The 15,249-nt window shown below is 33.3% G+C and overlaps 1 protein-coding gene across 3 annotated transcripts in view; it reads left to right on the top strand.

The window, feature by feature from the left end:
• The window catches only part of CNTN5 (contactin 5), a 1,320,702-nt gene that overhangs the window by 1,021,623 nt on the left and 283,830 nt on the right, over positions 1 to 15,249 (top strand). For all 3 annotated transcript variants that reach the window (XM_023208001.2, XM_023208000.2, XM_023208002.1), the window contains 3 exons: positions 3,645 to 3,781; positions 4,943 to 5,072; positions 7,351 to 7,501. In XM_023208001.2, coding sequence (XP_023063769.1) covers positions 3,645 to 3,781; positions 4,943 to 5,072; positions 7,351 to 7,501 — 418 coding nt within the window. The remainder of the gene's footprint in view (positions 1 to 3,644; positions 3,782 to 4,942; positions 5,073 to 7,350; positions 7,502 to 15,249) is intronic.

Consider the following 15,249-nt stretch of genomic DNA (forward strand, 5'->3'; position numbering starts at 1 on the left):
GCCAAAGCCAGTGCCCTTTAGTAACTTTCAATCTCAACCAAAAAAAACAAAGTTTAAATGTAACCTTTTATATTTCTGATTTTATGTTGCCAGTAATTTTGTTGTTTTTGTAAGAATCTTGCAAGTACTGTACTGTCTTTTTCAGATTACAGCCTAAGACAAATTATTTCAGGCCTTAATCCAGTCTTTAATATTTTATTTTTAAAATTTTACCACTGCCCTTTCACATAATGTTTTTGCCTTGATCCATATAGTATAGACCTAGTGGTTTATAAAATACCTTACAATGTAAAAAAGAAATCTATTGTAGAAGTCAAACTGATCTAGTATTGAACATAACCTACATTTTCCAGGTATTTTATGAATGACAGCTATTCATAAATTCCCATAGCCTTCATGTTAATTAATATTTATTCAATGATGACTTAAATTTATTTTTCTAATATAGATCTTAACTTCACTGTAACACACTCTACAACCCAAATTGCGCTTGTATGTGTGTCTGTGTACATGTTTGTGTGTGCATGTTTATGTGTTTGTGTGCTTGTGTGTATATTTGTTTGGAGTTGCTTGAAAGCTTTTATATCAAGTCAATTAACAAGCAGACTATATATACTAACTGCATATGGCATCTTAAGCAGCCAGGTGACATCACCAAGTTATACCATTTCAGGATTTTTTTTTTTTTTTGCTATTATGCATCATAGATAGAGATAAAGTTACAGATGTATAGATCTCATACATAACAACATAGCTTGGTACAAAAGATTCACACACGAAGTACAGTGTTCAAAGCAATAAAACATGAAACGCCATCTCTTATCTGCCAATAGTTGACATATTGATAGCATTTTTTTAGTTCTGAGGGCAATGTAACAGGCCACTTTTACTTGTAGAATTCTTAGTAGAACTAGTTTGAATAACATTTTAATGGCCTTTCACCCACTAGAATTTGAGCTGATAGCAAACAGATATGATGGCACATTTATGTTCATATCTTCAGAGTAAGCATTTTACCTATAACAATATCCAAAACAAAATCTAAAGAAAGGAAAGAAAAAATTAATTCATATTTATATTAATATCATTAATCATATGTTTGATTCCTATGAAAAAAATTGTTTTGGAATCAGGACTCTAAATTAGGCCACTTTACAGAGTATTCCAAAATATGCTTGAAGAAACATTTTTTCTTCCAATTTCTAATGGATTGTTTTCTCAGATGTCAAATCTGTTTTTATTTGAATATTTTAACAGTTCTTTCTTTCCTAGCTCTTCATTTCTATAACTTTTGAAAGTCTTTTGAATTTATTTTAAAGGCTCACAGTCATGGCACATTTAGAGACGATCAATAAGTCAAACAAGTACAATCAGTTATTATATGCAGGACACTGTTTTGTCTAAAACTATGTTTAGAATCATCTCTGCTCTCAATGATCTCACTCTCTAGCTGAGTGTCAAACTCTAACCTGCTAAAATATTTAATAATAATTTAAGTCAGCAACAGAAGAGAGGTAACAAGCTACTACAGGAATATTTTCCAAACGAATAAGAAATACAGGTGTCCAGAGGAGGTGCACATGACTCTTCTTTTAGGCCGTGATTAATACATCTTACTTAATTTAGAATAAATACTGAATCATGAGTAGAATTAAAAGAGACAGAGAATAGACACTCTACATAGACCTTCTATGTAGAGTGAACAGTTTAAATAAAATACAACGTGTGCTTGGGAGATAACACACCAATTTATTTGGCTTACAGGAGTCATGCATAGTATAAAGTATTCTGACAGATTAGCAAAGTTTACAGAAAACCCAGACGTAAAAGTAGAGTTTAATATTGCTTGTGTATCTCACCACTCCTGTCAGCATTTTAGCATATATGACACGTAACTACAAAGAGATGATTTCAGAAGACAGGTACAAAAATCATGATCAATATCTGAAACTCACTATGGTAAGATTTTTGAATGAAAGCTTGCAGGTTTAGAAGCTGAATCACAGAATGTATTCCAAGGTCTACAAATCCTGACTATGCTATGCCAAAGTAGGGCTTCTAAAGTCCAGACTATATTGGCTAGAAGACCAATAAGTTAATAAAAGCAAAATTCCCACTTAGAAACAAGTAACTAACTTTGTGACCTTGGGTAAATTTCTTTAATCTCTTTGAATCAAAAGTTATATGATTCATAAAATAGGACATGTTTATTTTAAGGGTGAGTGTTACAGGGATTGAGAATTTAGCTCAGTGTCTAGGACATGGTAATGGCTAGGACTAGCATTTAATAAATGTGAGTTCTTTCTGCTCTTTCTCCTCCCTTCTAAACTGGCTTTGGTTTGGGACATCTACTCCTTTATACCCACTATTCTGACATGCATGTGTAGCTTTCTTTATTTTTTATTTTTCTTTTTTGAGACAAGTTCTCACTCTGTCACCCAAACTGGAATGCAGTGGCATGATCATGGCTCAGTGCAGCTTCAACCTCCCATGATCAAACAGTCCTCATGCCTCAACCTTCCAAGGAGCTGGACCCATAGGCGTGCACCACCACACTTGGATAATGTTTTGTATTGTTAGTAGAGACAACGTCTGCCCATGTTGCCTAGGCTGGTCTCGAATTCCCAGGCTAAATCCCTCTGCCTTGGCCTCTCAAATTCCTGATATTACAGGCATGAGCCACTGTCCCAGGTCCAATGTGCAGTTGTTTAACACATCTTTTTTCATATACTCTCCTTTTCCTTGGCAATGACATTAGACCACCTCTACCACAGCAAAAACTCTTTAAGTGTAGAACCTCTCTGTTTCTGTATTCTTAATAGCCTCTGAGATCGAACAAGGACTATGTAGCATATATGAATGAACATATACATGAATGAATGACAAAAGCCTTCAGTAGCACATATAAATATTTTATAGTTTTTGCCAAAAATTTTGTTAGAAATAATAAATTCAGTGCAGTATTTTTATATGTATTTCTTTGTTTTAAACAGAATATTTGTAGAGAATCAGCTTTATTCAACAATTTTCCTTAAAAATTGGCCAATAGTGGAAACGAACTTTAACTTGTATTTTAAGATTTCATATAATTACAACAGTATCTCATTCTTAATAAAATAAAGTTTCCTCTAACATTTTTGCAAACATAAAAAAATTATATCGCAAGAATGTAAATTAAGAAAAATTTTACACTAAAATCTGGATTCACAAATCATTTTTCCAAAGTCATTCAGGTGTTATATATATAGAGAGAGAGACAGACAGAAACAAGTTGAGTAGTTACACTGTATATTTCTACCTGTGCTAATGCTGTAGAAAGAGCAATGACTCTAGTACCTGACTTCCTATTACACTGGTTCGGGTGCCTTGGGGATAACAAAACCACTTGAAGTCCAAAAAAAAAAAAACAGAAGACTTTGCATAGTTACAACAGCATTTTATATTATCAAAATATCTTCACTGCTATTTTTGGGGGGTACAGGAAATAGAATTTTGTGTGTAGCACAATGCCATTCTTCTTCAAAATACCTATGGTTGAATGATTTACTTTAAAAAAATACATTGAATTTTTCCATGTAGATTTTTAATGTGGTAAGGTGTTTGAGAAATGAAATCATCCTTGTTTACTGCTTACATACTTACAGCCTATCCACACTGGGTAGAAAAACTGAATGATACTCAGTTAGACAGTGGGAGCCCTCTCCGATGGGAGTGTAAAGCTACTGGAAAACCCAGACCCACGTATCGTTGGCTGAAGAATGGAGTACCCCTCTCATCTCAGGTACTGTTGGGAGTTTTTAACCTGTTCTATTGTAATTTTAGCAAGATTTCACATAGGACCAACTAGGCTTCTTTAGTCTTATTGAAAGCCTTTTCCTATTTCTGATTCATAATATAGGACGTGTTTGTGTTAAGGATGAATGTTATCGGGATTAACTGAGAGTTTAGCTCAATGTCTGGGATATAGCAGTCATCTATTTTAATATATTTTGAGTGAGAAACATAACAAATATATAAGCATTTTTTATTTTAATTTCCTCATTACATTTTTTGGTAATATAGTATTTCTTTAAAATGTTTTCAATCCTATACATTTTTATGAAACTATCAATGATTATCATAGACTTATTTCCATTTGTAGCTGACCTTTAGATATCACCTAAAATTACTTGGTATTTTTGTTGACAGACAAAGCATTGCCAACTAAGATTTTTTTTTTTTTTTTTTAATTATTTGCTTGGCATTAAGTAGACAAGATGTCTGGTTGTTTAACATTTTAAAGTTAAAATTTGTTTTTGAAATTTGCTCTTGACTTAGGGTTACCTTAATTTGCAACATGCTCAATTTTTTGTCTTTTATACTAACTTTCTTCTGATACAGAAGTATATTGTCTGACCCATAATTTTATCTAGAATCTAGTCACAAGGCAGTTTTCAATTTGTGTTAGTTTTTTTGGGAAGTAAGTGAAAATGACAAACTCCTCATTGGATCAATATAGTAAAGGGATTGTTCTTATGACCTGGGCTATTTTTAACCTTGATCTCATGTGTTTACAACCTCAATCCTTTCTACTATATGAATCCTTCTTTCCCTTTGTAAATGCAATGCAAATAAAAGCATCACCTGCTGATTATATTTCACAAGTTCAACTAGTATACCAAAAAAAGGCACCTCACTTTAAAAACAAAACTGAAGGTAAAACTTGCCAGAATAACTCCAGAAAAATATCATTATAATTTCTTTTCAACCAATAAATAACCATAATTTACAAGATTCATGTTATAATAAAATAATGAACAGTACATTTACATTGCTTCATGGCCAAATGATGTTTAACTGCATTAATTGCCAACTTGTTTTTTCTTAGTCTAGCAGAGAATACCCATAAAATCCATGTTATTTGTTTACTTTCTAGATCTAATTTTTTTTAATTCCATTACAGAGTAGGGTTGAGATGGTTAATGGAGTATTGATGATCCACAATGTGAATCAATCAGATGCTGGAATGTATCAGTGTTTGGCTGAGAATAAGTATGGAGCCATTTACGCTAGTGCTGAGCTGAAGATTCTAGGTATGCAATTGCAAAGTAAATAAATAGAAAAAAAATAAACCTTGCTTCTTTTCATGCTCTAATTTTTACTATACTGAAGTTTTATGATGTGGTTGTAAAAATCTATTTTATGGCTTGAAAAGAAATACTATGTCTTACTGATTTTCTTTTTTAACTTTAGTAGACAGGTTTATGTTGTGTATAGTTTGTCGCATAACTTTTTGTTCATATAGTTTTTTTTAACTTTAGTTTTAATCTTAAAAGGTTTACACAATACACCTTTGCTATGGCACTTAAAAAAATCACATGAAGAAATATGTGTTAACTTCCAAGGAAGAATGCCTTGAGGATTGGACATCAGAATGTAGAATTCCAGCAGCCTGTCCATACTCCCATAGCAATGCTTAATAATTTCCCAGGCAGTTCCTATCAGTAGCTGTGTGGCTCCTGAAAGACAAGACCGCAGGCTAAATCACTCTCCCCTCATGGGGCATCAACTCATGCCATCCTTACGTAACAGGGAAGGCTTCCTGATGCCAGGCACTACAATCTCATAGGGTTACACCCTTGATAAAAATGTAACCCAGGCACTCCATTTCTTCACTATTTATATACAGGAAAGAATCAATCCAGGGAAATAGACTACCCAGAATAAACATATATGAGCCATTGGAATGAATTTTACGTTTCCCACTTTGATTGTTTCCTAAACTGGTTCTGGGATGTTTGTAATGTTAAGAAAGATACTAACTCATTGTCTTTCCAAAGCAGACAGAAGCCCCACTGTGCTTTCTGTTCCCCATTTAAATTATCAAAGCATAACTTAAGAGAAACACCAAAGATCTCAGGAATCTTGGAGCCTTCCATTTTTATATCAGCTAAATATAATACATCCTAAAGCAATTTGTTGAATTATGAATGTTTGCCGTTGACATTTCTCCACATTACAATAGATCCATCCAAAATAGATAGAGGATTCTTCCTTTCAATCTCCTTCATTCTAACCAATTAAATGTTAATGTACTTTCTTGTCAACTCACACTATAATAGCACTGAATTAAAAGGCTGATTCTCCCTTCACCTAGTTAGTAGCTCTGAAACATTTATCCAACCCTTATCATTCACAAGAAATATTTTCAAAATTACTTTCTGTGAATTCTATTCCAAGTAGGCAAAAAAAAAAAAAAAAAAAAAAAAGGTACCTGCAACTATCTCCCCATAAATTTCTTTAGCTTTTCAATAATTTTTCTTTGAGACAAAGTCTCACTGTCGCTCAGACTGGAGTGCAGTGATGCCATCTCAGCTCACTGCAATCTCTGCCTCCAGGGTTTAAGTGATTCTCTTGCCTCAGCATCCCAAGTCGCTGGGACTACAAGCACCCACAGCCACACCTGGCTGATTTTTGTATTTTTAGTACAGATGGGATTTCACCGTGTTGGCCAGGCTGGTCTCTAACTCCTAACCTCAAGGGATCTACCCACCTCAACCTCCCAAAGTGCTAGGATTATAGACGTGAGCCACCATGACAGGCCAAATTTTTTAGTTTTAAAAAATCTCTTAACCTATCTCAATTGTATACATATCTTTTTAAATGTTGTGACATGCGTTATGTTGCTATATATTTTATATATATAATATGAAATACATATAATATCAGATTGGTAAAAATAAATGTCACAGATACTCTAGACTTGTAGACATCTTTCAGGTTCTCCTTTAGATTCAAAAGTGTTTTAATAAAAATTATAGTATACACAATATTATTATTAATAAATGATCAGACCTAAGTGAAAAATTATAAGTAAAATTGCTAATTAAAATTCAAATAGTTCAGTTTTAAAAAATTAATTTAATGTTTTATAATGTTAAAGTAATATACAGAATACATTAAGATTCGTAGATGGGAAATAGAAGACACAGGATTGTATTTTTCACAGGTAACCTCCATCTTACCAAAGGAAGCCTAAATGGATTCTCTTGGTTAGCTTATTGCTCTTTTGCCAAAGTCATTCATTAGTCTTTCGTAATTGAATTTGGTAATCATAATTAAAGCATGTCATTTTTTGAAATAGCCCTTATCTGCAGATCCTACGTTGTGTGACATCATCACCTGCTAATGTAGTAAGATACATATTAACTAATAATAAGTAAAATTTTGAGCTAGTGCCTTTTTCATGTGTAGATATACTATGATTTTATGGGAATTGCCTCCCAGAAGAAGTTACAAAATCCTCATAAATCATCCATTAGAGATTATTGTCATTGCTTCTGGTACGACTAACATTTGCTTTTTTAACAGCTTCAGCTCCCACATTTGCACTGAATCAACTGAAGAAAACAATAATTATTACCAAAGACCGAGAAGTTGTCATAGAGTGCAAACCCCAAGGCTCTCCAAAACCAACCATCTCTTGGAAGAAAGGAGACAGAGCAGTTAGAGAAAACAAAAGGTTAGAATCTATTTTATAATTCAAGTTCAACATTAGACTTTTTTGAGGTTACAGTTGACACACACAAACTATGCAAGAAGGAGTCTTGCAGTACCATGAGATGTATTTTATGAGCTGATTGAAACATGGCTTTGCCTATATAGCAATTTTAAAAGAACCCAAAGTTTGACTTCAAAACGGTCAGTCGTCTTTGCCTCCATGAGGTTTTAGCGCAAGTTGGAAATTTCACTAGGTTTTGAAGAAAGTGTACTTTAATTAAACTAATTATTTTTGTTTGTTTTTCATCTTCTGCATTTAGGAGGTCTACAGATAATCTGTGATGATTTTTAAGTGTTGTGTTTTAATTTGATTTTAATAATATAAATGATAAAAACATATGTGAACCTTCTGGATAATCATGACAGAATACTTTCATGTGATATTTATGCCAATGCTTGTCTTTTTCTCCAGGTCATATTTAGGCAAAATAGTATAGGATTATTTTTAGTGCCATAGGCAAATGAGAAATGAGCAAAGGAATATTTAATATGTAAACATTTGTCTGTGACAACTAAAGCCAAAGGATATCACAGGACTACAAATGGAGAAAAATTCATGAGGGAATTAGATCATCACATGGCAATCTATTTGCGCCGAATTCAAATGTTTCACGTCCTACCATTATTGACATATTGGTGTGACAAATGGTGATTCAGCTTTGACAAAATATGATCCTTTATTATGTCAAAATAATATTTTACCGTATTAGATTTTAATTGATCTAGAAGTATAAGGAGTTTATTACTTGTTTTATGTTTGTCTCAATCTACATAAAATGTAGTTAAAATAATTTAAGTCAGCATTAGCGGTTCACTTGAATAATTTCTTAAGTAACATTGAAACATTTTGAAAAATTTTAAAAAAAGTATTTTTGTTTTCCATCAAATCTGAGAAACACTGATTTAAACAGTCTATTTCAGATGAAATAATTTTTGGAATACTGGCTTCAATTTAGACCCGAAAGATCTATGCCTCTTGGAAAGGGTGATCACCTGGGATTGGGATGGGTCATTGTTGGCACTCCTACACCAAAAGACCTATCATAAGGGTCAAGGCTGACACTTGTAACAAAAGACAGGCTAACAAGAGAAAAACATAACACATTTATTTACTCAAAGTTTTGTGTGACACAGGGGCCTTCAGAAATGACCCAAAGTCTTAGAGAGAACTCTTTTTATGCTTAGGTTCAATGAAGAGTAGAGAGCCATGTAGAAATATGGTTGGACAAAAAGGATGTGATCTAATGGTTATAGACTGAGTGGGGAAACCCAGCAAGGCCTATCTGTTCAGATTCTTCTTGGACTTTTTGTGTGGTATTCCTTTCCTCCAGGTGTAGGATAAGTCAACTGTCATATGAGATAATTCAAGGGAGAAGGGAGAAGGTTAATCTTCCTAGGTTTTATAGCTTGCTTTGGGGAAGGGAAGTTATAGTTTCTATGATCTGCCTTGGGGGAGAGAATTCTGGTTTCTTTCATTCTCCGCAGGAGAGAAAGATGAGTGGGAAACAGACAGATGGGAGAAATTCAAAAAGATCCTGCTTCCCAGGTCCCTTCAATCTTCTTCAGGTCAAAGTACTCTGTGCCATATTTTAGGGTATCATATTCTGAGCCCCAACATCGTACAACTTGTTTTAAAAGGAATTCTCATTCTCAGGTTGGGGGTGGGTAGCAAATGACAAATTGTGAGCTCGTTGTTGCCTATGATTGAACTGATCAGAAAATGATTGAATATTAGTAGATTGCCACTCACAATCATGTGATTTTTTAAAAATTGCACAAACCTAATTAAAGTAGAAGAATATTGTTGCATAGTAGGAACAAATAATGTACACTGCTAGATTATTTTTTCTGAATGTATTAAAAAGTTTACAATGTCATGAAAATATATATGCCTTCTCTGAGCAAAACATTCTATCTGAAATGCATGACTTTGTTTTATGTTTCTGGGTGGCATGTGAGGTTTGTCCTATTTATTTCAGTTCACAATAAGAATGTTCTTCATCAACTGTTCACAAATGTCACATGGTGAGTTTAAAAAATTAGGGTGGAACCTCTTTTTCCAAAGCAAAAGTATTGAGAGAAGTAACAGGATTATGAGTATTCTATTACAACAACATAAGCATATTAAATGTTTTATTTTTCAGATGTTGAAAATACAGCTCATGAATTTTTCAGCTTTCTTGTTTCTCTTTCTTTCTTTACTGTTAACCCTTGGGGTTAGTGAGAAAGATACATTGACCTGAAACTCAGATCACTAAATTTTTTCTATATGTCACTACTTCTGGTCAAAGTGTTGTTTAGGAAGAAGGCTGGAATGTAAAATTTTTTTTATTTATTTGAGTAAAAGCAAGACTGGGCTACATTTCCTTAGCATTCTGCCTACCTTGATCTATATGTTTTAGGTCAATAAACCGGCTTTATTTAATGACAAATCCCAGATATATAGTGCATTTTTATTCTTAAAATTGGCAGGCACACTTAAAAAACACCATTTTTATTATTGAACAACTTGTTACCATATATGGCAGTCCTAGGTTTTAAAAAGAAAAATCTAGTTCGCTACAAAAAAATAATAATACTTAATATTAATTAAGAGGCTAAGATTTCAACAGAAATAAAAAGAATTCCATAATACAAGAAGACAGTTGAACAATCATACATTCTAAAATTATGAATAGAAACTTAACAATTTCAAATGTCTATATCTGACATTCTTTAAAAGAAGTATCAGTTACAATGACAACTTATTTTCTTCTAGAAATTTTAGATTGCTTCTCTGTTATAATGCACACCAACCATTTGATTACAGCCCTAAATGTAAATTTAAATGAAAACAGAGGTGTTAGAAAACTGTTAAGACCTCAAAAAGTTTGTGTCATTTTTTAATTTATAATTTACATTGGGTTTGCAGATTCAAATCATGGTTTATTTTGGAATATAAATATAAGTATCATTCATATGATCTACATCAAATGTGTGCCCCACTCATCCAACCTACAACAATTGAGACAAAAATATTGATTGAATTAGCATTGTCCTTCATTACAAATTTTGTTATTTTGGTTTCATTCCAAAGAACTATTGAAACAGCAAATGGCAGTTTCTATATAAGAAATAAATAATAATATTATATTGGGGAAAAGGAATTAACATAATAGTATATTATAAAGGAGACATACAGGCCAGGTACACTCTCATGCCTATAATCCCAGCACTTTGGGAGGCCAAGATGGGAGGATCACTTGGGCCCAGGAGTTTCCGACCAAACCTGTGCAACACAGCAAGACTCCTGTCTCTGCAAAAAAACAAAGTAAATTAATAGGCGTGGTGGTGAATGCCTGTAGTTCCAGCTACTCAAGAGGCTGAGGTGGGAGGATGGGTTGAGCCTGGGTGGTTTAGCTGAGCCGTGATCATGCCACTGAGTTCCAGCCTGGATGACAGAGAAAAACCCTGTCTCAAAAATAATAGCAAAATAAGATAAAAAAGAAATAGTTTTTTAAAAAAACAAGATATATCAATAGCTTTCATAGCATAAAATTATGTCCAGAGCAATGGCATAAAAATGTAATATATAGTTTTAATTGCAGGAAAACATAATCTAATCATCTGAAAATATGTCAGAAAATCTCGAAGGTAAATTTAATTTAGCGTTACTAAAATTTAACTCTAAATTGTAAATAAAATGATTGAAAGTGATAGAACAACTGAAGGTTATAGTTAATCATTTATCAACAGAGTGCCAAATAACCATTTGGCTCATTTTTTTCTGCCATGTTTTGAGCAAATTTGCCTGGTTTAGTTTTCTCTGTTTTGTTGAGGGCTGAGTGTCTTCAAAACACAGTATTTTTTATGTGTATCTGTTTTGCTAAGGAAATTTAGAAATCATTATTCTAAAGTTGAAAATTTGATAATAACTAGAACATAATATGACTTTTAGAAAAAATATCATTAACAAATTTGTTGCCTGCTTATGTATTACCAAACATTTCATTCATTTGACTCTAAATGATAGACCTAAAATATACAAGAAAATGGATTACTTCAGAGCTAAGATTTATTTACATTTGTTTGTTACTTATATCACGGAATGATCAGTATGTGCTCTCTTCAGATAGTAAATCACGTTATTACTAATAATGATGATGACTGCTTATGAGTGCATAGCATTTATAATTTGCAAAGCACGTCAATATTGTTGCTAAAAGTATAAACCAGTGTATAAAAAGAGGACTTACTTGCCATGATCATCCTGCAGATTATGAGGTTTCAACAAGTTACTTAATTTATTATCTTACTAAATTAAAAGAGTAAGCTGATTGGGTTGTGAGAATTAAATGAAATTTTGCATGTAAAATACATTGCCTAGTGTATGACATCTACTCAGTACTCAGTGAATGCTGTGTAAAATAATAATGATACTGATGAAGATGGTGGTGGTGGTGGTGGTAATGTGATAACGATGGTATCTGTATCAGGCCATTTTCATACTCCTATAAAGAACTGCCCAAGACTGGTTAATTTATAAAGGAAAGATATTTAATTGGCTCACAGTTTAGCATGGCTGAGGAGGCCGCAGGAAACTTACAGTCATGGCATAAGGCAAAGCAGGAGCAAGGCACCTTCTTCACAAGGAAGCAGGAAGGAAAAGTGCCAAGCAAAGGGGAAGAGTGCCTTATAAAACCATCAGATCATGTGAACTCACTCTGTCTTATGAGAACAGCATGGGGAATACTACTCCCATGATTCAGTTACCTCTACCTGATCTCTCCCTTGACATGTGGGGATTATAGGGATTATAATTCAAGATGAGATTTGGGTGGGGACATAAGCCTAACCATATTAATATAATTTGTACCTTTGAATCTTAGAATATTGGCATCCATTTCAGTTATCAGTAGTTTGGAAATGCTTACCATTTTCCTTTCTTTCTCCAGTCATTAAGGAAAAGGATACCTAAGATTTCTTTCCAAGGACTAAAAGAGTCCTTTACATCTTTTGTGCCATAAATTTGTTATTCGTCAACCTATGTCCCCAAATCACCATTCTTTGTTCATCAGAGCCCCAAACCTGTCGTCATCTTTTCCTGGCATTGACTATCTCATCGCCTTTACCTATTTCTACTTCAGTGTCCTTGGAATAGGTTCCTGTCCTAGCAGACCAAATATAGACTTGTTCCATTTCCATTTTATAGGCCATGTGCAAATAGATAAATAGACATAGGGAGTTAACGGAAATAGAAATGAAGTATATTAAAGACTTGTTATTTGTTTGTTTGTTTGTTTGTTTGTTTTACTGTTTTTCTTTAAGAGATCTCCAGGTTTTCCCCCATCACTTCCACTTTTGAAGATCACTGGCACATAGTCACTTAGGTTTCTGTATCAGTCATGTCCATTTTCATACTAAAACTAGTAAACTCCAGAAGTACTAGGAAGTAAAATATTCCACAGGGATTTTCTCCTCTAGTAGACTTTCATTCAGAATGTTCTGCTCATCAAACTCATATTGGATTTTCACTCCAGCTCATTATTTCCATTATTTGGCCATTAACTTTTGTTAAAATATAATCATCCAGAAGCACTCCAGCAGTGCACAAATATTAAGTCTTCATTATTACGTGTTCAATTTCCTGTACTTTTTGTAGACAAAGACAATCGTAGCTAAAATGAAGTAGTTTTTGGTAAAGACATGTTGATTTTGTTTCCATAAGTGCATATATAAACTATTGTTGAACCTCACAGAATATGTCATACACGTTTAAAATTATTCACAATTACTGAAATTTCAACGTATTTTAAGCACTAGTTTTTATGTCCAGGCAGAGTAAGGTAACAGTTACGGAGATAATGGACTATAATTCAAACGGGTGCTTAAGAAATCCTCATACAAAAAAATAATGAAATTATCCTTTGGAGGGGCAGTATTATAGAATAATTTTTCTTTTATGGGACTGTAATCTAAGCGAAAACTTGTCCAAAATCTGACATAATGGCCCCCTGCTCACTAAAGGAGCTTCCGAAAGGCAAAATGTTCAACTTACTCATTTAACACGCGTAGAAAATTGCACTTGAAATACCCATTATTTGACTTCTAGTGGGAATTCATGTTGTGTTTATTAGGCAACAATGATGAAGCTCACATACTGACTCAGAGACATATGGGAAAATCTGTTCTTAACAAAAGCCCTAAAGGACACTGTTACTGAGAAGAAAGCAAGGTCTTCTTACTTTATCTGTGGAGGAGGAATTCATGGGTATAATTAGGGTCTTGTTTTTGTCCCTTTGTTTCCACCTACATGCTGTGTTTGCTAATGAACAAGCTGTTTTGTTGTTTCCTCTGTGACAATGTCTTTTACATATTAAGAACATAAAACAATATAAACTGTAGGTATCTGGGTTTTCCTCAGTGTCTAAGAAATTGTATAATGAGGGAAAATTAGCATTCATAAATCAAGAATGTATAATTTGAATTTATTTGTGAATTAATATCTATGTTTTCAAAATAAATAAAATGATTAAATGGCATTATTTACCTAAAGGAAGAAAGGTTTATATCTGAATTTATAAGATTTAGTAACTATAAACTGCTTACAGTATAAGATGCCTTAGTACTCAGGGATGGTTACTTGCTGTTTCCTACCCATGAACTTAAGGGGATGGGGAGGAAATGGCCTTACATTCATTATGATGAGATTAAGATACTGGCTTCCTGATTTCAGTGAAAGCTAACTGCACAAGACTCTGCCTGATTCACCTTCTTCATCTTTTCCTTAGAATGCTAATTTTTTTATTAGGAAACATTTTAAAATGTAAATCATTAGCATTTTATTATGTTTTATTAGAAAAATATAAAAAGAAAGAAAACACAGTCATAGCAGCATTGGAAATTAAGAATATAGATGAACAAATTATTGACTTCTAGGAGGACTCACCACTTCCTATAGAAATGAGCTAAATTAAGAAATTATCAATGAGTCATTGAAACCTAGACCTCTGAAACTTTAGTGAAGTCAATTAAGAAACCAGCAGAGGAAAAATTTTACTCACTTCTAGTTTATGTCCGTATCTACTAAATTCAGAAATTGTGTCTTACTATAGAAGCTGGCTTGAACCTCCCTCCCAACAGAAGCTGCTTTGTGAGGTGTAAGATGCTATGTCCGTATTCCACCCCATCTGAACTGATCCAAAACTTTTTTGAACATTATGAATCCATCAATGGGGTGAGAGAGGGCATAAATATTAGGATTTCAAGTGATTAGTAAATAAAACATAATGTCAACAAATAATGATACAGAGGAAAAATATTGAAATTCATGAATTCTGGAAATTATGTAATTCCATGTACTACTTCTAGCAAAAGAAGGACTATATACTGTTTCTAATTTTTCAGGAGTAAATTTACCTCTAGATATGCCTAAAGACTAGAGAATGGGAATTGACAGACATCTCACCTCAGTCCAGTAGAGTTTCATTACAGCGTTAGTAGACCTTGAGCATTTGACTACAGCTGTTTACCTAACTGACCTCAAGATTAATATTTGAGGAAGAGATTCTGGAACACTGAGAGAAAAAAGAGACAAATAAAACTGAAAATATTACCAACTGGCAAAAGTAGGCCTGTAGACATAGGAGCGCAAGAGAGTTTAAAGCACAAACACACATTAAGTATGACGGTTAAATGATAGTCATAAATTTGGTAACAAGATGTCAAGCA

The sequence above is a fragment of the Piliocolobus tephrosceles genome, chromosome 13 (genome assembly GCF_002776525.5).
Source record: "Piliocolobus tephrosceles isolate RC106 chromosome 13, ASM277652v3, whole genome shotgun sequence".
Classification (NCBI taxonomy): Eukaryota; Metazoa; Chordata; class Mammalia; order Primates; family Cercopithecidae; genus Piliocolobus; species Piliocolobus tephrosceles.